The sequence below is a fragment of the Phoxinus phoxinus genome (genome assembly GCF_949152265.1).
Source record: "Phoxinus phoxinus genome assembly, chromosome: 10".
NCBI lineage: Eukaryota > Metazoa > Chordata > Actinopteri > Cypriniformes > Leuciscidae > Phoxinus > Phoxinus phoxinus.
The window spans coordinates 26,623,936-26,648,274 of NC_136885.1; the positions used below are offsets into that span (position 1 = coordinate 26,623,936).

Consider the following 24,339-nt stretch of genomic DNA (forward strand, 5'->3'; position numbering starts at 1 on the left):
ACTAGTTTCATGCGTTGTATAAGTGGTTGAACTGCACTCAAATAGCTACTTTCTCCATTTGAGTGTGCTTTATGCTTTATCAGGTCTTTTTTTTTTTTTTTTTTATCAGTCTGCTTTTAAAGCAAGAACTTTTTACCTACCGGTACCTTTAAAATGTAAAGGTGTGTATGGGGGAGGTAGTGGAAACTGTTCAGGTTAATCTGTGCTTACCTTGACATTACAAGGCTTTGTGTGAACCCTGGGTCTGTGCATTTTGTCCTGGGAATGGAGGGCAAAATGTTGTCCATTTACAGACATGCTGTGGTGAGGGGGTTTGGGCAAGGGGAGGGAAGGGTGAAGATTGCAGTGACAAGCCGTTAACGCTCCACTGTCACTTCCTGTTCCTCCTCGGCGGAGGAAGGGCTCGAAGAAAGTCAATTGAGGTTATTTGGTAGTAGCACTTGTATTGGGTTCCTCTTTGATTGCTGTGGTATCAAAATAAGCCTTAATAATACAATCTTCGAATGCCTGTGGAAGGTAAATTGCCAGGAATGAACTAACAGACAGCATTGGAGTGCTTCAGTGTTGGCTCCACCCTGTTTATTTTCAAAAACTACTGTTTTTTAGTCTCTGGCTTGTTCTTGAGTTGCTCTTTTCTTTTAGATGGTCTTTCCTTTAGATGATATTGATGTGAACCCATTGTGCCTATAGTCCTGGACCAGTAAGCAGCTAAATTAGATGCCTAATGTTGTGCTTGTGGATTAACCTGTAGTGTGTTCAGGCTGAAAAAGTACAGATTCTCATTCAGGATGTCATTCTTCATGTCTGATTTCTCATTGATTGAGCCTTTAGATTTGCATAACAGACTTCTTTCAAAAACAAAGAAAGCAGACCCTAAACGTTTGAATGGTACTGCACATATATTAATATTTATTGTCTCACTTTTATTTTATTAAGACTTAAAAACATTTTCTTTGTCGGAATGTTTAAAGCCTTTTTGAAACACTTAAAACGGGCACCTGTTTCGTAGAATGGCCTGTTTTGATGCTTGTACTGTACATGAGTACAATGTAAACAAGTTGTAAGGGTAACATGTGCCAAGTGACATTTAATCTAACATTTATAGACAGGAACAGTTCAAAAGAAACTCTACTGCATGCTTTTGAACGGTTGGGGGTTTTCAGTTCAAAGATGTTTCTGTAATCTCACCTCTTCTCTGGGGAATTCAGCTGTCTTCGTGAACTTTACAATTTAAAAAGATAAATATAGGTGTATGAGCACAAGAGGGAAAGGGAAGGTGTGTGTGGCTACTTTTTTAGGTGATGGAACATGCAACTATTGTGTGAAAGAGAACTGTATAGCAAAATCTCTGGGCGTCCTTGGCCAGGCCCAAGATGGCACCACTGATCCGTCTGTTAGGAATTGGGTGTGACCGATTATTACTTTCAGTTCTTAGCTTATTGTTTTGCACAGAGAAAAACGTGACGGAACAGCAGTTTATCATAATTAACTTCTAATGTTTTTGAAAAATACTTGGAATGCTAAAGCCTTTAAGTATTACGCCATCATATTTTGTCAAACTCTTGGTGTAAATCCACCTCTGAGGAACCAGACGAGACATACGCTAAGCAGGGTGTGACAGGAGACATTTACTGTTGACTGTTTTTTGCTGTCTCTCTCTCTCTCTCTCTGAGGCCACCCACAATAATCTCTAAACACACACACATGAACACACACCTACTGTTCTTTCTGAGCTCTCTGAACAACCCTAGATTCACTAGAATGAGCAAATGACAAGGTCATAAAACAAGAAATGTCTTGTTTAAGAAAAAAAAAAAAAAACACTTACTGAAATTGAGATGGGTAGTGTGGGAAATTCTTTAGGGTTTTACCCAGTAGCCATGAGGGATCCTGAAGACCACCCCCTCTTACAGCATATCACAGAGTCAGCAATCTCTCTTTCTTACGCAGGGCTTTCCTGACAACAGTTTGTGGCTAAGGTGTTTACTAATTCAAGTCTTTTTCTATGATATGTTGTTCCAAGAACAAAATATAGTGAGACATTTTATAAAACGACATCTGACAGCACAGCAAGAGCAGCCTAATGGTTACATCAAACAGTAATTAAAGAAATGACGCTATGCAACACATTACAGGTCAGTTAATAAGTAGTCAGCAGCTGAATGTGGGTACTGTAGCTGATCTGACAGATTCAGTGAGTTCATTCAGTTAATTCATCAGAACGATTCGAACTGGTAATTCTGTGTGTTCTTATTTGCGTGCAAAGTCTTGGAAGACATCTAAATACAAGTTATGCCCACCAACGAACTAGTTAGTTCTTTTTAGTTCTAGTTCTAGTTTAGAACTTTTATTATGAATATCTTCGACATGGCATGGGATTCATATGCACTGATTTATCCTTTGCGGTTCCACTTGGCGTTATCACTTAAAACACACTTCATTAAAGTCCCACTGAAGTGCCTTGGTACCATGGATAGTATATAAGATGGACACAGCGACCCCATATATTTCAACTGAGAAAAGTGAAGCCCATTTGAGGCACTCACTTCCTGATCGACAGGCGTACTGCGCAGGCTCAAGCTGAGCTTGACGGCGTATATGTGACGTGAGCAACCTGTCTGACAGTTGTAAGTGTTCTAGTAGCTGTGCCGAGAGAAATCTGAATCATTCCCTTCCGAATCTCGCAGAGACGGAGAGCGTGAGTATTAGCTGTCCATGAGCTAGCAGCGGGAGCAACTTTATCACTCTCTATGGGTTTCTCCCTTGACTTTATGCCTCCACGTCCCCCCGATTGCTTGCGAGCTTCTCCGCCTGTCTATACGGTAATTTCTCGACGGTGCGACAGAGAGTTGCGTTGTTATGACGCAATCGTTAGCCTATTTTTACAAAAACGGCTTCTACGGGGCCATAACGTAAGATACAATGTAATGGAGTCTTTTATACATTGTCGTGTTTCTTTAGAAATAAATAATGGACAAATGGAGTCTTTGGACGCCTCAGATGTAAAGTTATTCGCTGTCAAAGTGACGCCAAAATGAATGGGAGTCAATGGAATGCTAACAGCAGGTGATGTTCTGCTACAATGGCGGCCCTCGGGGAGGCTTCAGTTTCCGGCGGATGGATTACCCCCTTGCTTGGTACGTACAGCTTTGTATGATGCGTTCACAGATTTTCTCTGAAACAGGAAGCTAAGGCGGGACATATTGAATGGCTCCTCCCCCTTTTCAAAAAGCCAATAGCGTTTAGTTTACCTTACAGACTGCAAGTCGTACTTGACAGCACTATGGAAGCGTATCCGAGTGCTGATGATACGTTGGATTCAATAGTAGAGGTGTGAATACATTCTAGTCATTTCATTCTTAACCAACATACAGTTGAAAAACGGAATAAAAATCAAGCGTTTGAGCAACCGAACACACATCTCCAACCCATATTGCTCCGTGACGTGTCACCGGTCGCTTTGGCCAGGTGGTATTTATAGCATAGGGAGCAGCAAGCTTTAGATTCTAGAGAGCATTTGATTGGACAGAAGATGTGATGAGAAGCTGAAGTTTGCGGTAATGTCATAAAAATCCATGATCCATTTTAGCAGAAGTGAGAGACTGTAAGTTTTGAATGCTTATATCTCTTAAAATGCTAATTTTTTTCATTGTTTTGGAACACAGCTTATTCATAGGCTAACATATTCATACTGAAAGCTAGAAAACTTAAATTTTGAATTCAGGGGGCCTTTATGAAATATTATATTTTTCCCCCAGTCCAAGCCTCATTAACTCTTAGAAATAATAGTTTTAATGAGTCTTACAGCACCTTAAATGTGGATAGTTCAAGTCGCGTTAGATAAAAACGGCTGCTAAATGATTAAATGTAAATATAGTTCACACAAAATTCTGTCATAATTTAGTACTCACCCTCCTGTACAACTGTAGGCCTATTCTTTCTTCCAGAAGATATGAAGAATGTTAGAAAACCAAAAAGATTTGGCGGTGACCGCTGATTTATGCACGTTTTATTTTATTTCCCCTCAAAATATCTTCTTTTGTGTCCAACAGAAGAAAGAAAATAACACAGGTTTAAAACGACATGAGTAGATGATGACAGACGTTTAATTTTTCGGTGAACTTTCCCTTTAACTTCTTTTTGTTTTTCTAGAGTTCCTAATTTTGCTATATGGTCCTTTGGATTTAAAAAAAAAAGTTCTCAAGGTTGCATTCAGCATATTAGTGCAAGTTATCATCTGTTAACAGAAAAAAGTGAAGGCCTCGTGTTATCTGAAACCGGTTTCTGAAGAACCACTGACCTCGAAAAGGTTCTTTTATAGTACCAGGCTGCAAAAAAACATTCAGATTCTTTATATTCATGTGATCTAATGAGCCTATTATAGCTTCAGATCACATCACAAAGAGAAATACAGGAAAAGAGAGATGGGTGGGACACGCATCAACATGTTTTCCCTTCTGTCAACTGACCGTCTTTCAAATAATAACATGTTTTTCAGAGTTCAATTGGTTCAATTTCTCTTTGTGATGTGATCTGAAGCTATAATAGGCTCATTAGATCACATGAATATACAGAATCTGAATGTTTTTCAGATTACACACACACACACTCACACACTTACCATTCATGTGTGAACGTATGCAAGAAATTGATTGTGATGGACCACACTTCCTGCTCTTGTTTCGCCTGATTGCCAGCTATAGCAAATTTAATGAAGCTGGATAAGCTTCAGACCACAACCACCTTTATGATCTGATCCATCACAGGTCTTCACACATATTAATATCTTAATTATATATGCGCAAATGATGATGCCACACATGTTTAGGCAGGCCGCGGCACCGAGAGTGTTTGACAGCTAAAATCGCTGGAGATTTCTCTCCTCTCTGCACCCATCGTTCCCCTCCCCTTCCACTGTTTATTGCCTTGGGCTTTTGAAGTTAAGGGCACTGTGTAAATTATTCATTTTCCTGTGTGAAGCGTATCTCTCAGCCAGGCCAGCTTCAACAAGCTGATGTAGGAGTGGCACTGTTTGTTGTTTGTTCAGTGTTGTGCATGCATGTGTGTGTATGTAGGGGTGGCTTTAAGCTCTTGTGTGTTAATCTTATCGGCGAGTTCTCAATTACCGATATCCCCCAGCTCTGAGACCATCAGGCTTTAACATAAATGACCAATGGGCCACTGAACACGAGCTATCCAGGTGAGGTCATCCAAGTGTGTGCTCCGAATGTTTCCAGAGCACTGTGGCAGAATCACAAGCGCACTGTTTTGGCAGGTCGAGGAGGAGCAGACTGAGAAGGCCATGTGGGTTTTGATATTGCCTGCTAGAGATTACTATCACGCTGACAAATGACGTACGACCAAACAACATTTCCGAAACATCAGTGAGCAACATGGTTTCTAAGATGCGCAACAGCACTAGGCGAGCTATAAAGCTGTACAAACATTGAGTGGGGGCTGGAAGTGGTCAAAACCCGTATCACAGATGGTAGAAACTAACCCAGCACCCTCTGGCACACAACAGTGTGTCGGCGCTCTAAGCATTCAGAATATTCTAGGAGTCTGACAGACACATTTTTATATTTGTAGCATGTCTGGCTGAGAGAGCACCTGTCTGCTCTTCCGATTGGATACCACTGAGTTTGCTGGATGCTCTTGAATTCTAAATATACTTGCTGTGATCGCAAACACTGAAAATCACAGTTTGAATTGACATGTTTCTTGACGGTCCTTTGTGGAGTTGATATGAGATGTTCAAGGAATGTATCACAGGTATTATTAAGGTATTATACATGTATTATTAAGGTTAAATACAAATTAAGATTCAACAGAAAAGAATTTCGAATTTCGACACATTTGCTGTCAAGCACTTTCAATGGACGTCTATGGGATAAACAGTACAATTCATACCTTTTCCAAAGAATAGCTACAAGAATGTATTGCACAGTGGAATTTTTGCGTCATTGAAGTCAAAATAAAATGGAAATTCTCTGACCAGCCCAACATAGCAACAGTGGCTCAACCAATGATGTGAGTTTGGGGTAGGGCTACCTGTTTTGTCCGACCAATGAAGAATGGGGAGTGTTCAGGAAACCTGTTTGGAAGAAGTCCTTCATTTAGCAATTCTGTTACAGGGTGTGAATGGCGTGGAAATCACACTCTTTTCACATTTAAACATTCATCGATTTCACAACCTAGTAAGGTGGATAAAGCATCCTAGATGCAAAGGTTATGCTGCTTCCTAAGATATCTCACATGGATCCTTCACAAAGACAGCAATCCCAGAATGCAGTGAAATGGTGGATGAGGTGAGAGAAATGTAGATTACAATTCATTTAATACTGATAACAAATTAAATTTTAATGATTATTTCAGTAAATTTTGTATTGCTTTATATAATGTTGAAGTTAGCAACATGCTAGTATCAGAGTCATGGACATGGAATGTATTTTTTTTAAGATATTGATGATATAAGAAATCAGTTTTGAAAGTAGACCATGTAAAGCACTTAATGATTAATGACAAGGTGGGTGTTTGCTTACAGTTAAACTCCATTTCTCCATAATATATTCATTGAAATAAGACCTTAATGACATCTAGATAGCACAGCCAGAGTAAAAACCGTTTTTTTTGGAGGGTACAGAACACTCCAGCACATTTAATCAAAGTACACAGAGTTTTGAAGATATGATGCAAACACAATAGGTCTGACTAAAATCTGGCCCGGTTGTAATCACGCAGACAGCTCACTGAAACTCCAAAATGTTTCTATAGCATGTTGGTACAGCCAGTATGATAGAGAGGGGGTTTCCACACTACAACTACAGAGGGATTTGTAAGTCACATGACTCTGTTATTCACACTGTATTGTAGTGTGCATTGTACTGAGAATTGTAGTGTGCACACATACCGACTTTGACTGAGGGATTTGGTCAACGTATTGCACCCTGAAAGGCGCCTTCCTGTTTTTTTTTTTTTTTTGATAATGTGGTAAGATTTACAGTATGTGACATCCCCTCCACTCGGCTATACGTGCACCCATGTCTGTCAGTGAAAACCGCCACAAGCACTTTCACTATGTGCCCGACTCGGGGTACTCAGAAATGGAGTAATTCTTGACAACTGTTGCTTTAATTTTGGTTTGCTATATTAGAACTTTACTGACCAAACATGACATTCACATGGTTAAAAAAACATTGTATATTTTATATTAAATCTCTCGTTTAAGAACATAAATAGCATCTTTCTAAAAAAAAATTACCAATTGGAGACTCTGGTCTATATGCTCTTCAGCCAGAATACTTAAATAGAACAAAAGAAACAGAAAAGGCCTGTTCTGCCCCCCTGTGGTTGATAAAGGTGGTGGACCAGCATCAAACATGACACTTTTCACATATACAGTACACAAGTTTCAAGAAACTCTTAAACAATTAAGTTTTTTGTTCTTTTTGAACAAACAAACATACAGAAAAAATCTAAGTGTAAGGCTCAAATAAAGCCGCTTTTCTACTTTCCAATGGGTTAAGATATGCAATGTGTGAACTAGCTACTTTTCATGCAGTTGTTTTTAGGTTATAGTGTCATTGAATAAATTTGTAGTGTCCCACAAAATATAATATAAACATAGTATGTACTTCATAGAAACCAACCAGACATCATTACTCTGAGATCTGAGGCAAAAAAGACAAAAGAAACCGAGGTAAAGCTCCGTATTTTTATTTGAACTTACGGAGAATAACGCTGTCAACATATGCACTCTACCATATTGTATAAAAAGTACAAACAAGAAAGACAATGTAAACATCAACCCAATATAAAATACAGGCAGAGTGTATAATAGCAGTAAAGGTGCAGTCACACTAGACTTCATTTCATTCGCATCTGAACGCATGAATGCAAGTATATACTAAGAACTATTGCGCTTTGTTTTGAACCGACAATTGGTATAGAAAAAACACATTTAACTAACGTATCTAAATGTCACAGATTGACCTTTTGGCTCAATGCAATGGAAATAATAGAGACTTCAAAGCTGTACTGCTTGCAGGGTTTCCCGCAAAGTGGACTAGATAATATAACAATTTAAATGTTTTGTTATTTGTCATTTACAATTGATTCAAACAGATGACATAGAGAGTGATCATTTAATGTTGCCCATATTTGTTATAAAGTAATTTGATATGTTCAAAAGTCTAGTGTGACCGCATCTTAATTCCTAAATGTGCTATGTATAAAGTATGGAGGTTCAGTTATGGTCTCTGAGGTGTCAGTCCGGACGGATCCCTGGCCTGATGGGGGATCTAGTGTTTATCTGGAGTTAATTGAAGAAAATCAGTCTTGTGTAAAAAAGTCATACAAAACACCCTAATTGATGTAGGGTGAAAAAATATACAATTAAACGCATGTCATAAAAACCAAGGCCTAAAAATGGCCTGTATACTGTCCACTTCACTGCTTCAGTCAAGTCTAAACATGTGAAATGTTCCGGAACGGTACAAAAACAACCGCGAATGTAACGTGAGAACAACCGTGAGGATATCCGTCATAAAAACGGTCATGACAGTGCTTTAATTAATAACCGAATGCATTTAAACCCGGAGAAAGGGAGTATCGAACAAAGGGGAGGGAAAGAGATGGGCGGAGCTCGAAAGCTTGCCGACACCTCCAACAGTATGGGGGGGACGTAAGGATCCCAGCATGCAGTGCATCTTGAAATGTGCTTGGAAGGGGTAAAGGGTTGAGAATCAGAGAGAAACCCATTTAAGTGCCATTAAGGTCAACGACCCTGTTTCAGTCTGTCAATGTGGAAGGTGAGTTTAAGAGCGGGACCCAACTTCAGCCCCATGTATTTCATCATGACGTCACTGCGGAGGAGGAGGAGAGCTTTGCCATCAATTTCCTGTAACAGAAGAGTATCACCCAGACAAGACATTTTATTGCACAAACAATAAAGAGAGAATATCATTCATGTGTAAAAGGATATCGGACACAAAATCTACAACAAAAATGTTACGTATTGTCAAAATGTTTTTTTTCGATAAATCGATCAGCATGCTACATCAAACACCACAAGACTGCGTCCCTTCAACGGATTCAATCTTTTACGATCCCTGAAATTTGGATGGTGAAATTACTGAAACTGGAAAAAATTATTTTAAGTCTTCAATTGTCTAAAAATGGCCTCATAGGAGGTAAAAACAAAAACTAAACAAATTATTTTAATTAAACCATTTTGTTTATGAAAATAATACGAGAAAAATAAGTTATTATATTTAATATTGCATTCATGTTTTTGAAAAAGAAACATCTAAAATGAATATTACTCTTTCAATTAACATCATTGCTGTTTGAGCTGTGCGCTGAAGCTGAATAAACAATGGTAAAGTGAAGCACTTTGTTAGAGGGTTAATTACCGTAACTCAACGAAACGCATCATATATGAGAATAATCATATTTATACAACATAAACATAATATCACAACTTATATCTGCACAAAACGACGCAAATGCACAAGTTAACTTAGACTAAGTTACGTGCTAGTCAGAATGTGTAACTCCTGTTGTGGATGCTCTCTTCCTGTAACAACGCGCTGACACATGGCAACTAAACCCGAAGAATTCACAACGTTTTATACAATACTGTTCTCTTTACAATGTTATGTAATATGAAAGTGTGTTTCATAACACTAGTGTTCTCATTATAATTTTATGTAGCCTATATGACAGACTTAACTGTATTTTACTTTTCAAAGTGACTCCAATCATATTTCAAGCTATTCAAAAGCCATCATGGCGAACAGTGCACATCTGAAGGCTCTCAGCTAAAGGAAATAATACATTATTTATCTGCTTTAATATATCGGCCAAATTTTCTTATCGGAAGATAACATTAAAAATTAACATATCGGCAGATACTAATATGCTGTCTGATATATCCCTAATTAGTGCATCCCTAATCATAAGCAATCGCTTGGCTTAAATATGTGGTATTTATTGATTGCAAACTGCTCCGTGTAATTTTTCTTTTTAAGTTTAAGAAATCACATTAGGCTGTACAGTGATTTTTTGTTTTTCTGTCCAAAAATGTAAGACCTCTTAAAATGATAAAGACGTAATATACCACTTAAGAAATGTAGGACTTTTGATGACCTTGAATTTGATCAAACTGAATTCAAGACTTTCTTCACTTACATGTTTGCGGAAGAGGTCTGCGTGTGGTCCGAGCTGAGGGTCGATGTCTCTGATGAACTGCATGACGTCCTCCACCGTCCACAGGTTGGGGTCTTGTCCACTGGTTCGCGGGCTTTCTCTCGAGCTCAGAAAGCGTTCAGAACCTGGGAAGCAGTCAGAAGACAAATCAGTGAAAAATCAAGATCTTCTGAGATATTGAAGTCCATAATTTGTTCACATAATTGTATTCCCGAACAAGGTTTACAGTGAGGTCCAAAAGTCTGAAACCACGACTGGATTGAAATATTAATACTTGTCCTGCTTTTGGTAACAGCAGCACTCAAGCTGCATGAACTACACAAGTCTACGTAAACCATCCAGAAAGTCAGACTTTTTGTACAGAGGAGTCAATGTCACAAATCTCCTTACATTTGATTAGTAACCTAGAAATAGTGCGGAAAAAACTGTCCGGGTTTAAATTAGATTTGAAGCCCATGCAAATGATCTTCAACGGTAGGCTAGTTTGTGTACCTGTTGAGCCCAGACGATGTAGTTTCCCCGGTGAGCTGCTATTCTGAGAGAGGGGACGCACTGACAAGCCATGTCCGGGAGACAAATGTGTTTTCTCCAAGACCTCAGAGCCGCCAACCCCATTCTCTATCAGGAAGGGTTCTGATCAAGCGCAAAAATGCACAAACACACACCATTAAACACTTAGAAAAGGCCATAACACATATAGAGTTTACTGATACAGTTTTTCTTGATCGCTTTGGATCAATTCTCAAATCAGAATTTTTTTCTCTCCAAAAATAAGTTCAGATCTCTGAACAATTGGTTTCTTGCTCACATCAGATTTGAACTTCTTATTGATTTAAGCAAATGGCATGTTTTGGAACGTGTTCGCAAAAGAGTAAGTATGATTGTCATACTTTTGCAACTGATGAGTTGATTCTCAGTAAAATTGTCAAACTCTTCAACTTCTAAACACTCTTTCATTGTGTGAGACATCACATGCAAAATGATCAATTCAATTATCAAAATCTGTCAGACATGCAAGTGTACTCCATAAATATCTGACATGGAATGTTTGTAATATCTGTTAAATTGGCAAATGGCCAGCCATTTTAATGAAACAGGAATCACAAACTTACAAACCATATATATATATATATATATATTTGTCCAGCACAATCACTACCATTTGTGAACATGGGAGGAACGTCACAACCCTAAACAGCAGCAGATACAGCAGTACTGTATAAATACAGTACATTTATTTTTGTTGAAATGTGTTACATATAAACTGAAAAATTCACAGAACGCTTGTTGTGGAGCAATAGGAAGGTATGTAAGAATGTATGGTGGTGGTGGTGGTGTTAGGACAAGACACATAATAGTGTGTAAAAATTAACAAGCAACTAAGTTTACGTGTTTACATTTAACACATTTTAACAAAAATAAATGCACTGTATAAATATGTATCTAAAATGTTCCTTTTCTTTTTGTGTACTACAGTATTGACTTTTCCTTGTAAAGTTTTACCTACTGTTGAAATCTGTATCTAAAGATCTCAGTGTGATACACAAGAGCTAGACAAAACAGACATTATTGTAGTATATAGAAAGGAGTACCGGTAAGTGTCATGATGAAAAACTAAACACTCCTGGGACTCACATGATGAGAAAAACACTTTTTATTTTGGTGGCATATGCTAATTTATTGACAATAACTAGGTTTTGATAAATGAATAAAATGTTTTGGGTGAGTTACTATATTTTGTAGACATGCAATAGAGTTCTGATGTTCCAGCAAACAGTTGTGACAATTGCACTTAGAGTTTAGAGAATGTTAAGACTGTTTTGGAAAATGTTCCAAAGCGATGGATAAAAACTGCAAATGCAGTTTTAGCAGTGGAACAGTGTGAAATACCTTCTGAGGAGATACGGTGGTTTTTAGCTATTTTGTGCGGAACAGGATTGCTGTGGTAGGCGTCATGCTGAAGGAATCTCTTAGTGCCTCGACCAGGTCCAGAACTCAGACTTTCTGCAAAGTTTCTCCTCTCTACAACATATACAAGGCCCTCTTTTTATGTCTACACAACTGTAAGATCAAAAAGGCACAAAAGAGAGTAATGTTTGCACGCATGAGCGCTGACCTGTGTATGTCCTGCTGTCATAGTGAACTCCTCCCAGAGGGACGGGCTGATTGCCGAACAATGGGTCGCAGTGCAGGTTGTGACAGAGTTTCTCCAGGAAGCGCAGCAGATACGTCACACTATTCACTGCCGGCAGTGTTAGAGTGTGGTGCTGCTGTTCAAAGTAGGCTGTAAAGTCAAATGGGCAGAATTCTGTGGTTATTATTAGTCTATGATCTCTAAACTAAAAACAAGAAGTAGGGCTGCAAGATTACATAAAACTGAAATCGCAATATGGCTTAGTGTGCTTATCGAATGCAAATGCTGCAATTTTATTAGATAAATATGTACTGTGGGTTTTTTTGCAGGGCGGCTCGGTTCGCAGTAAATGCTGCTCCTCAGAGAACACATCTCTGCATGTGCTCTGATTTTGGGTTGTTTATAATGTGCTTTAGGGAAAGCTATTTAAAAAAAATGTGATGCGAAGCTACAGGTTTACCCCAAAAGCTTGATGGTTTAACATTTCAAAATGAAGAAATCAAGAACCCATAAATATTAGTACTGTAAAATAAAACATATTTATTATTTTGTTTACTATTTTATTTAGTAGCAATATAAATAATAAAATATTGCTGTTATTGTCATATTCATATATAATCACAAATTGTGCAGCAAGCCAGGAGCTTTATTTTATTGCATTTGAAATTGCAATCACAATTTTTATCAGAAAATTCACAATTAGAAATTGTCCCCAAAATATTCCGCCCTAACAAGAAGTCAAAATAGGACTTTAGAGGCTCTTAGTTCATTTCTCTTAGGTTTGTGGGTGTGTGCTTACCTGATACGAGCTCTCCTCCATGACATGGTTTGAGGCAGGAGAAGACTATGCTCTGGTTATGTGCACAGTCAACACAGGCCTGAACACACTGCTGCAGCACAGAGGAAGCTCGGCCAGGCCCGAAGTGATCTGGCAGGGACTGGATACGCCGTGCATCCAGATGGGGACCTACTTTTCCATACTTATTCAAGTACACACATACTGAGACACAAGAAAGTTGTTAGGAAAGATAGTATGCAACAAGGACTGAACATTTCTTTCCCATGGTAAACTTTTTTAAGACACTTGTGGTACCTGTAGGGGCCTGTAGGGCGGCGCTGGGAATGGTGGCGTTGTCCAGTGGAACTGAGCTGGTGTCTGGCTCTGGAGTGCTACTGCTTGGGGAGGTGGGCATAGGATTGGGTACCAATCTGGGCTTTCTCTGTATACAAAGAAATAAGCACAGTCAGGAGAAATTTGCATAAACAACAATGCCTTATCGTTTTCGATTCTTCAGCAGACTAAGTCACACCTTGCTGCCAGGTTTGGGGCCTCTCTTTTTTGGAATCTTGATGGGTTCTGTTGGGTTCTGCTGCACTTTCTGGGCCCAGCTGGCTGGCAGTTTGCCTCTGGGTTTGCTGATAGGTCTACCAGGACCTCCAATCGCTCCTTCAAGCCACGCTGTCCTTTTGGCCCAGCTTAGCTAGAAGACAACGTAAAAATACAACACATCCAAACTTTTGGTAATAATACCAACTCAATCCTTTAATCTAAATATATTTTTACGAGTTAAAACTCACTTTATCACTGTCCCAGCAAAACAGATGGAAACTAAATGGATAGTTTACTGTCAACACATTAGGAGATTCCATACTGTGCTGGTTTAGTCACTATTACAAGAGAAATGTATATATTATATGGTGCTGCCTTTCTGCTAGTGAGTTTAGGGCAGTATTTTGATTTTCTGCCATGATTGTGAAAAATATCACCATTGTAGGTCATTCATGCTGCGTCGAGAATTGCCATAAAAACTCGCATTATTGTTCGGGGAGAAAACCGGACAATGCAATGCGCTTTTTCACCTTTTCTACGTGTAAAAACACTAAGGGAAGCAGGTTTAGGAGGTGACGGGAAGACGGCGGATAGGAAATCTAGTAATATGTCACAGATTAATCCTACTGCCTATCACTCAATAAAATAATTACAGTGCTGAGTGTTTTTGAAAGTTTTGTATTTTGTCTGGTTTAATAATTAACATTACATTTGTGAGTATGACTCTCACTAGCTGAATGTGACCCTATCCGATTCTCCTCCGTGGCCATATGGGAAAGTGAATATTTACAATGACAACAATAAAACTTAAGTTACATTTACGACTTTCCATCACAGAAATGGATTGAGTTCTGCTTGTTGAACACATTTCTACCGAATGATGACTGAAGCAGCAGCGAGTGCCCAGGGCGCGACACTGTTTTCACGGGAACCTAGATCAACATTGTGAAAGGAATTCTACAAAACTTCAGTGAAAACATCAATTGATCATGGAATGTGATAAAATTGCTTCTCTTCCCTGTAAACGAAAAATTTGAATATTTAACTTAAGTCAATAACAAAAAAGGTAATCCATATTAATTTCAGTATTAGCAAACGCAAAACGCCACTAAAGGCGACAACTTTTGGTAAACGGTAAAAGCTCCTTGTGGTTTCCCGGTTTGATCGATTTGAGCAAACATAAACGACACAAAACATAGGCATTTTGAGTTTGTGATAGTGCTTTCCATGTAGAAAATTGCTTCCTGCCCTCCATCTGCATTTTGCGCCACGTCACGTGCAAACAAGATATTGGAAAATGTAATTTCTGTCACTGCTGCGAACTGTCCACCGGACAGAATGTGAGAGAATATCAAAAGCTTTGAGACTCAGCTGTCCATGGCAGTCCTAAACCTGCCAAGGTACTAGAACAATAACACTCAGCAAAACATTGTCTAATTATCGTTATTGACAAAATCCCAGAAGATATCTATATATTTATTTTTTCAATACCACAGACCTCTACTTTTGACTACTTTTCATATCATGATGACTCTAAATACTTTTATACCTTGCTTCCTGGTTTGGGGCCTCGTTTTTTGGGGATTTTAATAGATTCCAGTTCCTTTCCAGGCTGACTTGTCTGGGAACCAAGTGTTCCTTTCTGACCCCAGGGCCCAGATAGTTTGGTTTTCTTGCGGCCAGGCTTACGTTTCTTCTGGGGTAGGGGTCGGCCTGGCGCAGGAGGCATGACTGTCCCCTCTATGCCACCATCTGGTAGGGCACCAAGTGCACCTAGTGTCTTCGGTAACCCAACTGCAAAAAAGAAAGAAAAGAGAAAATGAAAATACTGATCATTCTGGACAACACAACACATCGTGCAGCAACAAACAGAGGCAGAAGATGAAGAGAGACCGGCTTTGTGTGCAGAGCTGACCCATTTTTCTTTGAGCCATTTTAACAAAGAAACGAGTTGTGTTACACATTTTTGGTGCTGGTGGCCTCTGAGGTGCTACATAGATGAAAAAAAAATGTGAGAGAGTGCACAACATGAAAAGAGGAAGGGAGAGAGATTTCAAGAAATATGATGAGAGAAAGATTTAAACAGTAAGATTCTTGAAAACAAAAAAAGCAACACAGATTGAAAAGTCTATAAACTTTACCCGCATTAAAGATTTATCAGACATAAATTGAGGAAAAAAAAAAAAAAAAAACTGAAATTTATCAAATTACATCAAATTCAACTAAAAGAGAGCAAACACACACACAAACACTTCAGAGCTTTACAGACCTGTTAGTGAGGCCATGATTGCAGTTTGCACTCATCCAATGAGGGAAATGAAGACTACACGAGCTCACGAGCAGAACTAGAATCTGCTCTTGATCTTGCAGTGTCAATTTGTGGCATCTTGTTCTCTCAGTCAATTCACTTCCTTCCTGCCCTTTAGTTTCGATCTTCTCTCTGAAGCTTTAAAGCCTGCTCATAGTGACACGACGACCATCTTTCTAGTACTGTTAACCCTGAAAGTCATTTATACACAAAAACGGTGGAGTTTGTTGTGGCTCTATCCCAGACTGATAAGCTTACACATTTTCCAAGTTTCCTTCAAGCATAAAGACATTCACAAATAAAACACCATAACAACTTGCTTACCACAAATAGCTGTGAAGTTTAGCTTGTATTTAGAGGCCTGACAAGGGTTTTCCTCCTCTGCTAAACTCACTGGCCTTGCGTTGTCTCTCTTTAACCCTCTTAACTCATCCCACTCAAACAGTCACACCAGCTCTTCAATGCGAGGCCAGCTATTGGGCACAGGATTTGCAGCCGTTCCAGCTGGGTGGATGCCAAACCCGTGTAAACCAAAACTCTCAAGTTCTCTCTGATTTTCTCTCTATCAAATGCCTTCATTGCTTAAAGGAACACGTCACCCAACATTTTTAATTCAGACATCCTTTACTCACATTCATGTAGTTCCAAAGGACGAGTGACGACAGTGGAAAATGAGAAAGGTCCAGACCTGGACTTTGTGTTTGTTTTGTTTTAGTTTATGCGGTAGTCATCCGTGAGGGGCTGCCACTTTACTTTCGGTTAGTGTTTATTTTGTGATTAAAGTTTTACGTTGAACGTTTGCCGGTTACCGCCTTTGCTACAAACACTAAATGTACATAATGTAAATTGTATAACGTTCTTTTCCAATGTCACTGATTCAACTCGCTAAAACCAATCATTTACAAGACAACAATAGGTACGAGTCCCAAACTCATAAGACTGTAATATATTTAATAATATTTTAAAATAGAATATATTTCTGTGAGTCACATGATCCTCCAGAAATCATGCTAATATGCTGATTAGTGCTCAAGAAACATTTCTTATTATTATCAATGTTGAAACAGTTGTGCTGCTTAACGTTTTTTTTGGAAACTTTTGTGATACATTTTATTTCAGTATTTGATTACCGGTAATAGAAAGTAAAAAAAAAAAAAAAAAAAATTTATTTGAAATAGAATATGTACAATGTAAAAGGTTTTACAGTGACTTTTGATCATTTTAATGCATCCTTGCTGAATAAAAATATTACTTTTTTTAAAATAAAAAAACTGACCCCAAAAAGTTTAGAATGGTAGTGTAAATTGCATAAATGTGCTTTTCCATTATATCACTAATTCAATCTCTAAAACCCCTCTAAAACAATAGGTAATACTCTCACAGTTGTGAGTGTGTATATAGCACCGGCCTCTTTAAATCAGGTCTTTTGTTCCTCCACATCTTAATTCCATCCTTCTCTGTACATGAATGCGAATGCAAACACTTGTCAGAATACTAGAGTCTGAATTCATACTAAGTGATCCATACCTTTAGTGCCTGGCGGCTGCAGGTTGTCTCCAGTGAGCGTGCACCAGTTGACGGGGAAGATGTCTCTGGAATCGTAGCGGCAGTAGTAATCAAAAGCGCCCCGCCAGCCGTCAAAGGTGACCAGCACCTCCACACCCCGCAGCGCGCCCACTGTGGCAGGACAGATGAAGTGAGGATTCTTCCTGTCCACCGCCTCCAGCTTCATCCCCACCTCAAAACAGTTCTGCTCTGGGGCAGGTGGCTCTTGCTGGAGGGCCAAAGAGATGCAGGGAAACATAGAGTGAAAGAGAAACATTTCAGACAAAAAGTGTGAAAGGCAAACGTATTCGCTTTGCTTCTTTTAGCATCAAATGACCAGAACATTTTAAAATAATATCTGAACAAAAACAATGAACTTGACTTTGAACCTATTGTGTGTGTTTGTATGTTTGCAACAGATACCTTGTGAAAGATTCGGGCTGGGGCCATTTCTGCTCCATTGAGTGTTTTTAATAAGAACATGGGCCATGATGATGCGTTCAGACGAAACCCTAGAGAACACAGAACATTTAGAGTCAAATATCACACCAAATTGATCAAAACACATTTTTATGAAGGCAAGGAAGTTGCTGATTACTTGTGTTGCAAGACGAGACAGCACTTTGACAATATTTTTGTGCTCGGTTTAATTTTCTCTTTGGCATTATTAAAATCATGTAAAGTATTGTGCTTTAGCTAAAATTAAAAGATGGTGCTAATGGGATAAAATTACTTATCTTCACTTGAATGATTTTTTTATTTTTTTTATCTATCCGCTTGTTACTTCTGACGTCACCGTTTCCGGGTCCAAGCGCTCTATCAGAAACCAAAAGTAAACGGTGTGCTGTAATACTACAGAAACGTCATGATCCTAACCTTTTTCTCCATACCAAAATCTCCATTGGCCAAACAGTGATGCATCTTTTCAGAATCGTTCAAATATTGTCCAGAGACTGTAGTTCACATTGTGAGTTTTAAAGAGCTATACATAAATAAATATTGCTCATAAATGGCCGTTTGGATAGTATTCTCACTTGAAATGGAGTGGAGGTTTGGACCCGGACACAGTATTTGTTTCGTCTTAATGACGTAGTCTTAACAAGCAGATTTCACTGTGAATAGAATCAAGGTTTGAAATTTGTGAGATTCTAAAGACCTAGTGGCGGCTGCAGCATGCCTCCGTTTTTCTCGCAATTGCCAATGGGCTGGATTTCTGCAGAGTCCACCAAGCGCCAGAAATCATTCTTGTTGTCGCTACCGTCCAGTCGCAGGCGGAGGCGAGAACCCGTCAGGCCCACCACTGTAGCAATGCAGGTCGATGTAGTGTTTCTAGGATCCTGAGCTTCCAGCTTCATGCCAGCCTTAAACTCATTCACTGGAGGGGTCGTGCTCTGAGAATAAGGGTCGTCTTTTTATCTTAATGTGGTAGTATAACATTTAAAATTGGTCCATAATAATGAAGTGTTCCACAGTTGCATGGGTGCATGAAAATACTCACTTGTCTGAAGCAGTGAGGAGGAGCAGCGACTGCTCCTGTCTCTTTCAGGTACTTCTCCCAACTGAAATGCCCTTAAAAATAAAGGTAAACATGTCAGCATCAAACGACTCTTATAGGCTTTTGTCTTGAGTGTCTACCATTCCATTCCATGACTACCAACATATTGGTTTACAGTGAGAAATAATCTAAACCTGAATGATTAATGATTATGATATGATTACGAATTTGTCATTGTATTCTTTTGTTCTTGCGTTTTTTTCATTAAGAATAATAGGCTAATGAACTCACCATTCAAGCAATCCGGCCCTGAATTGGCGCTAGTTTAAAAAGCGAAACTAAAATGCGCACGGGCGCGGAGCGTGCAGAACAGAGCTCCATTGGAATGAACTGAAACAATCGCTCTGCTCCACACCATTAAGCCTTGTTTATATATTCGCCTGGCTCCGCAGCACGAGCATCTGCGGCCCGAGCGCGCACCTCCCCAAACGGACGAGGCATTTATACTCGACGCAACTCGCCTTTGTACTATTCTTTGAAACGACAGTGCGGACCCACGCATTTTATTTTATTTATACGTCTTTAAATTAGCGATTTAAAAGCCCCCGCAGGTGATACCGTTATTACCAGTGTTATCCTACATCGATTGACCGGTGGGAAAAAATCCTCACCGTCACATCCCTAATCCGTACATTATTTCTTAAAGTGACAGCAGCCTAATATTCCTGCTGATGTCTGTATTTTTTGTGCTAATCAAACAAAAAAAGACTCACTCAATGCTCTTCACTGAATAACTTTTGCAACTTTAATAAGGATTAATCCATATTTCATTCATAAAGAAAGAGTATAATTATTCAATTTCTGTACCCAATCTATTAATCTAACTACTGTTAGATCTAACTGAAAAACCTGAAAACCACTGTTTATTTAATTTGTATCTTTGTATCTTTGTTAAATTGTTTATTTGTGCTATTGCTTATAGTTTGATTATTTGTTCTTATTTTATTTCAGACTGTTTACTTGTCTTTAATAGTGTTTGATATTTATATTATTTGTATGTAAATGTGTTTTAATTTGCATTGTTCTTGCATTCCATGTAAAAAGTCTGGCGAGTAAATAAAAAAATGTACTAGCCAATGGTGAGGATTGTAAAGTCTACTTTCAGATGTGAATCTCTCTAATGCTGAATGTGTCCCAATTTAGATATCTGACTCAAAGCAGGTATTTAAGTGTAGTGAGTTTGCTACCTTGGTACTGAGATGGCACACGAGAGGGACGGCCGCTGCGAGCATGCTTGATCCGTCTGCCATCTTTCCACTCAATAGCTACTGGGAGAGGAAAACACTTCAAAATCAGAAATCACCACATTTTTTATTTAGCCTGATTAGTCAGAATATCTCCCCTGATAACAGTTATAACTTTCATTATCGAAATTAAGACGTAATACAAATCTTGGCGAGTATCTTCATAAACAGTCTATTATGTCTTAAATGAACGTAAATAATTGATTGAAAATCATACGTGTCAATCAATACATTAGATCAGCGAATTAGGTCAAAAGGAAAGGAAAAGGGTAAAAAAACTTGAACGAGTACATTTTCACTGCTCTTGACTGAGCAATTGTATTTGTTATTTTACATTTGATTACTTAATTCAATTTCTGCAGTATTTCTTACCTACTTGAAAAAACACCAAAGAAGCAATGTTTATTTCATTTGTATCTTATATTTATATATTGTATATATTATTTTATTATATTGTTTTTATTTGTGACTGATTGATTGTAATTTGTTTATTTGCTGTTATTTGATCACTGACTGTATACAAGTTTACATGGGTCAAGAACAACGAAAACAACTATTTTTATTTAGATAAATTTATACATGGTTTTATAAATAATAGAAAAAAATCCTGCATCTTATGTGCCCCACATCTTACATTAATCATGTGTTTATTTGTCTTGCAAACTAAACATTGTTCTATGAATTGTGTTAATTTAAATATCACCAAACTAAAATTGTCAAACTGGCTGACATAAGGTTTTGTGAAGTATCATTAATATTGAGTTTATATTAATGTGCCAGTGACAATCTGACATAAAGTATAATATGATTATTATACATTTACTTATAAACTACTATTTATTTGTTTATACATTTATTAAACATTAATGCATTTATTAAAAAAAAAACATTTAATAAAAATGCCAATATTTTCTATTGAAAAATAATGCTGCAAAATATTAATTTATTAATAAACAAAAATATGAACGTACTGAACAAATACGGAGTCTCACCTTTCTGTGGTATAGGTTTCTTCATGATCCAGCTTTTCCCAACCTCTGCAAAACATAAACACAAAACAGATATTTTAAACCTGTTTTCTTACATTAATGTCTGTTGTGTGTGGTTCGATGTGGCAGTCTGTCTCTCAGGCAGTGAATTGTTTTTCTTGGTCAGCTGTCACTGGTCTCTCATTCTCAAAATGCTGAACACTGCCAAGTGCCAACCAGCTATATTCCCAAAAGGACAATAACATGGATAAGACATCTAGCTAAAAGGAAATTGTTCTTACACAGATTGACCCCTTTAACATGTTTTCTTTCTGGACTGACGCAAAGGGTCGTTGAGTCAGACGTTTAACAACCATCAATGACCTAAAAGGTCAATGTGAAGTAGTAAACAACAAGCGACATGTTTGGGCAGTGCTGTTAGATAGACTGAACCCTTTATATTCAAATTGATAATAGCATAATAACAACACTATAAACGATAAGATCCCGTTAAACCTTCGTTTTTTTTAGCAGTCAAAAAGATTTCAGTCAATACTAGTTGTTCTGCTCGCGCGGATTTGATCAATTCTGTGTTCGTACACCGCACCTTTATGTCTAAATGCAGATTGAATCAATAAAAACTAACTGTATGTGTACAGATACCTCAAAAGATGGCTCCTTGTCTCCCAGTTTTCCAGTTCTCTGTTCAAATGCAGAGCGCCTTTGAGCGCCAAACACACAGTCCCTCCCTCTCCATAAATGACAGCGCGCAGTAGTGGCAGGGATTTGATTCATCCCAGTGACTCGAGTCTTTTGAATCAGTTCATTAAAAAAAGATTCATTCGTGCTACGAAGGGCATGAGAGGACAAAAATATGAGTCGATCAATGGAAGGGCATGATGAATCGTTCACTTGAAAGATTCGTTCACAATCCAAGCACCACAACAGCCTCATTTCACTGGGACGCTACACTCCTCCAGCTCGACAACTCAAACAAAAGCTTATTCTGTATTTTTTTGTACATTTAAAATCACGCCAAACTCTCTAGGGATGATGTATGTGCATTTAACGATATAAAACAATATACTTTTAAGAACACAGCATACAAAACACCACACTCAACAAATATGCTGCTATGCTACGTAGCATCATGCCATGTTTCGTATCGCATTTCTCAATTGCATATTTCTTAACGCTATTCTGACCTCGATCCTAGGAAACGAACAGTAAAATATACTTATTTGGGTCTTTGTTATTGTAAGGCAACACATCCAATGCATATACAACAAGCATTAGCTAAATGCTAACCTCTAGCAACTCTCTTGAGTCACTTTTTGTGTTATCCCTTTACATTTTCCGAAACTAAATTTAAAAAGTGATGTAATAACTGCTACTCAATTATTACGGACGGTAGGAAGGGGACTGTTTACCTTGCGCGGAAAGGTTTTTGTGTGATTTCTCAAGTGTGAGGGTTAGTGTTTATCCGCCATGTTTTTAGTGCGCGTGTAGTCTTGTGTGTGTCAGTAGCAGCGCGTGGAGAGGGGAGGGGCTGCACGCGACTGCACGGGACGATTAGACTCGTATCAAAATGGGTCAAGAAGGCAATGCTAGTTATCAATAATGTGAATGTTTGTTCACCAAAATGTTTTGTGTTAAAACACGTTATTTCGTTTCTTGTGTCCGTCTGAACAGGTCACTAATCATCTTACATAAAAAAAACCTTAGGCCTACTCTATTTATTTCACATTTTTTATTTCACATTTAGCCTATTTGTTTATTTACTTACATTTTATTCATTGTACTTTTATTTATTGCAACGTTCTATAGACCCTTTTCACATTTCTGGGTTTCTCAGAAGCGGAAGTCGTCATAGTTGGGTAAACTTAGCGGTTATTGATTTGAGAGAATACATTAAATATCATTTTGTGTTCCCATTTGCTCAAATAGCAAAAGAAACTCCACAATAGTGTCACAACTTTCAGAAAAGAGAGAAAGATGTACATTTTATTGTCACTCCCAGCCGTATTAGAAACACCCTCACAGCAGCGTTAACAATTTTTTTGGTAATATAGCCTACTACTAAGTATAGTGTTATTGTTATATGTAGAATATAGTGGAAATTGTACATACATTTAAAAAAAAAAAAAATTGTGATGCTGATGACCGTTAAAACGTCACAGTCTGTGAAAAAGATCCATTATGTATTTAATTAAATCTTAAGTCCCTCCACAATATGTGTGCAACAGAGTGCTTGTAAAAAATAAATCTTCCTGAAGGCCTTCTTGGCCTTCACATCACGTCGCTTTCACTGTTATGAGATGAAGACATCAGATTTTTTTATTTGTAGCACTTTTGGTTTATGTATGAAGAAGAATAGAGGATTGTGAAAATGTTCCTTTGTCTCGGAGGTCACATTTTATTTTATTGTTCATTTTATTGTTAATGGTTTCCAGACCAAGGTGTTTAATTTTAAATTTAATTTGTCAACATTAATTATTATATGGTTACAAATACAACTATGATGATCTAAATAAAGAGTGTAATAAACAACCATTTACATGATATTGTGTAAAAAATAATATATAAACATGTTTCTAAAATTACGACTGCCTCACAGTTGAGTCATTTATGCCTCTATATACCAGTTTTTTCAAAGGGTATTTAGATATCAAGGAGATGTGATGTTTACGATGAGACATGCGAAGAAACAGAACAATCTAAATTATTTTATTATGAGCCATTTACACTTAAGCTGTTCCTGTTTTAAGCATGTTACTTAACAATGTAGTAACAATGTGTATATATATATATACTATAGTAGACACTTATGAAAAATATGTGTAAGTTTGAATTTGATGTGTTACTTAATGTAGTAAAACAAACTGTAAACATCACCTAAAACATGCCTACTTTTGGCATATACAATTACTATATGATATTAATAATAAAATATATGAATAATGAAGTATTAATAATTTAATATAATAAACATTGATTGAACATATAATCAATTAATAATATATAGCTTACATTATATATATTTGTG

General features: G+C 37.8%; 1 protein-coding gene across 6 annotated transcripts; it reads right to left on the minus strand.

Annotated features, from left to right (window-relative positions):
- Positions 1-7,695: 7,695 nt before the first annotated feature.
- Positions 7,696-22,863, minus strand: LOC307006070 (polycomb protein SCMH1-like). 6 transcript variants are annotated; one of them, XM_079626690.1, is made up of 17 exons: positions 22,724-22,863; positions 21,957-22,140; positions 21,318-21,362; positions 20,269-20,349; positions 19,025-19,095; positions 18,683-18,917; positions 17,950-18,038; positions 17,509-17,755; positions 15,223-15,467; positions 13,654-13,824; positions 13,437-13,563; positions 13,143-13,343; positions 12,326-12,493; positions 12,100-12,231; positions 10,702-10,842; positions 10,192-10,334; positions 7,696-8,899 (listed from the first exon to the last, which is right to left on the minus strand). In XM_079626690.1, the coding sequence occupies exons 3-17, from the start codon at positions 21,340-21,342 to the stop codon at positions 8,777-8,779; spliced, it is 2,199 nt and encodes a 732-aa protein (XP_079482816.1). In that variant the 5' UTR covers positions 21,343-21,362; positions 21,957-22,140; positions 22,724-22,863; the 3' UTR covers positions 7,696-8,776. The 6 variants fall into 6 exon arrangements, with proteins under 6 accessions (XP_079482816.1, XP_079482817.1, XP_079482818.1 ...); XM_079626691.1 differs by lacking the exon at positions 21,957-22,140 and having other exon boundaries at positions 21,318-21,364; positions 22,724-22,790; XM_079626692.1 differs by lacking the exon at positions 21,957-22,140 and having other exon boundaries at positions 22,602-22,746.
- Between the last annotated feature and the right edge of the window lie 1,476 nt (positions 22,864-24,339).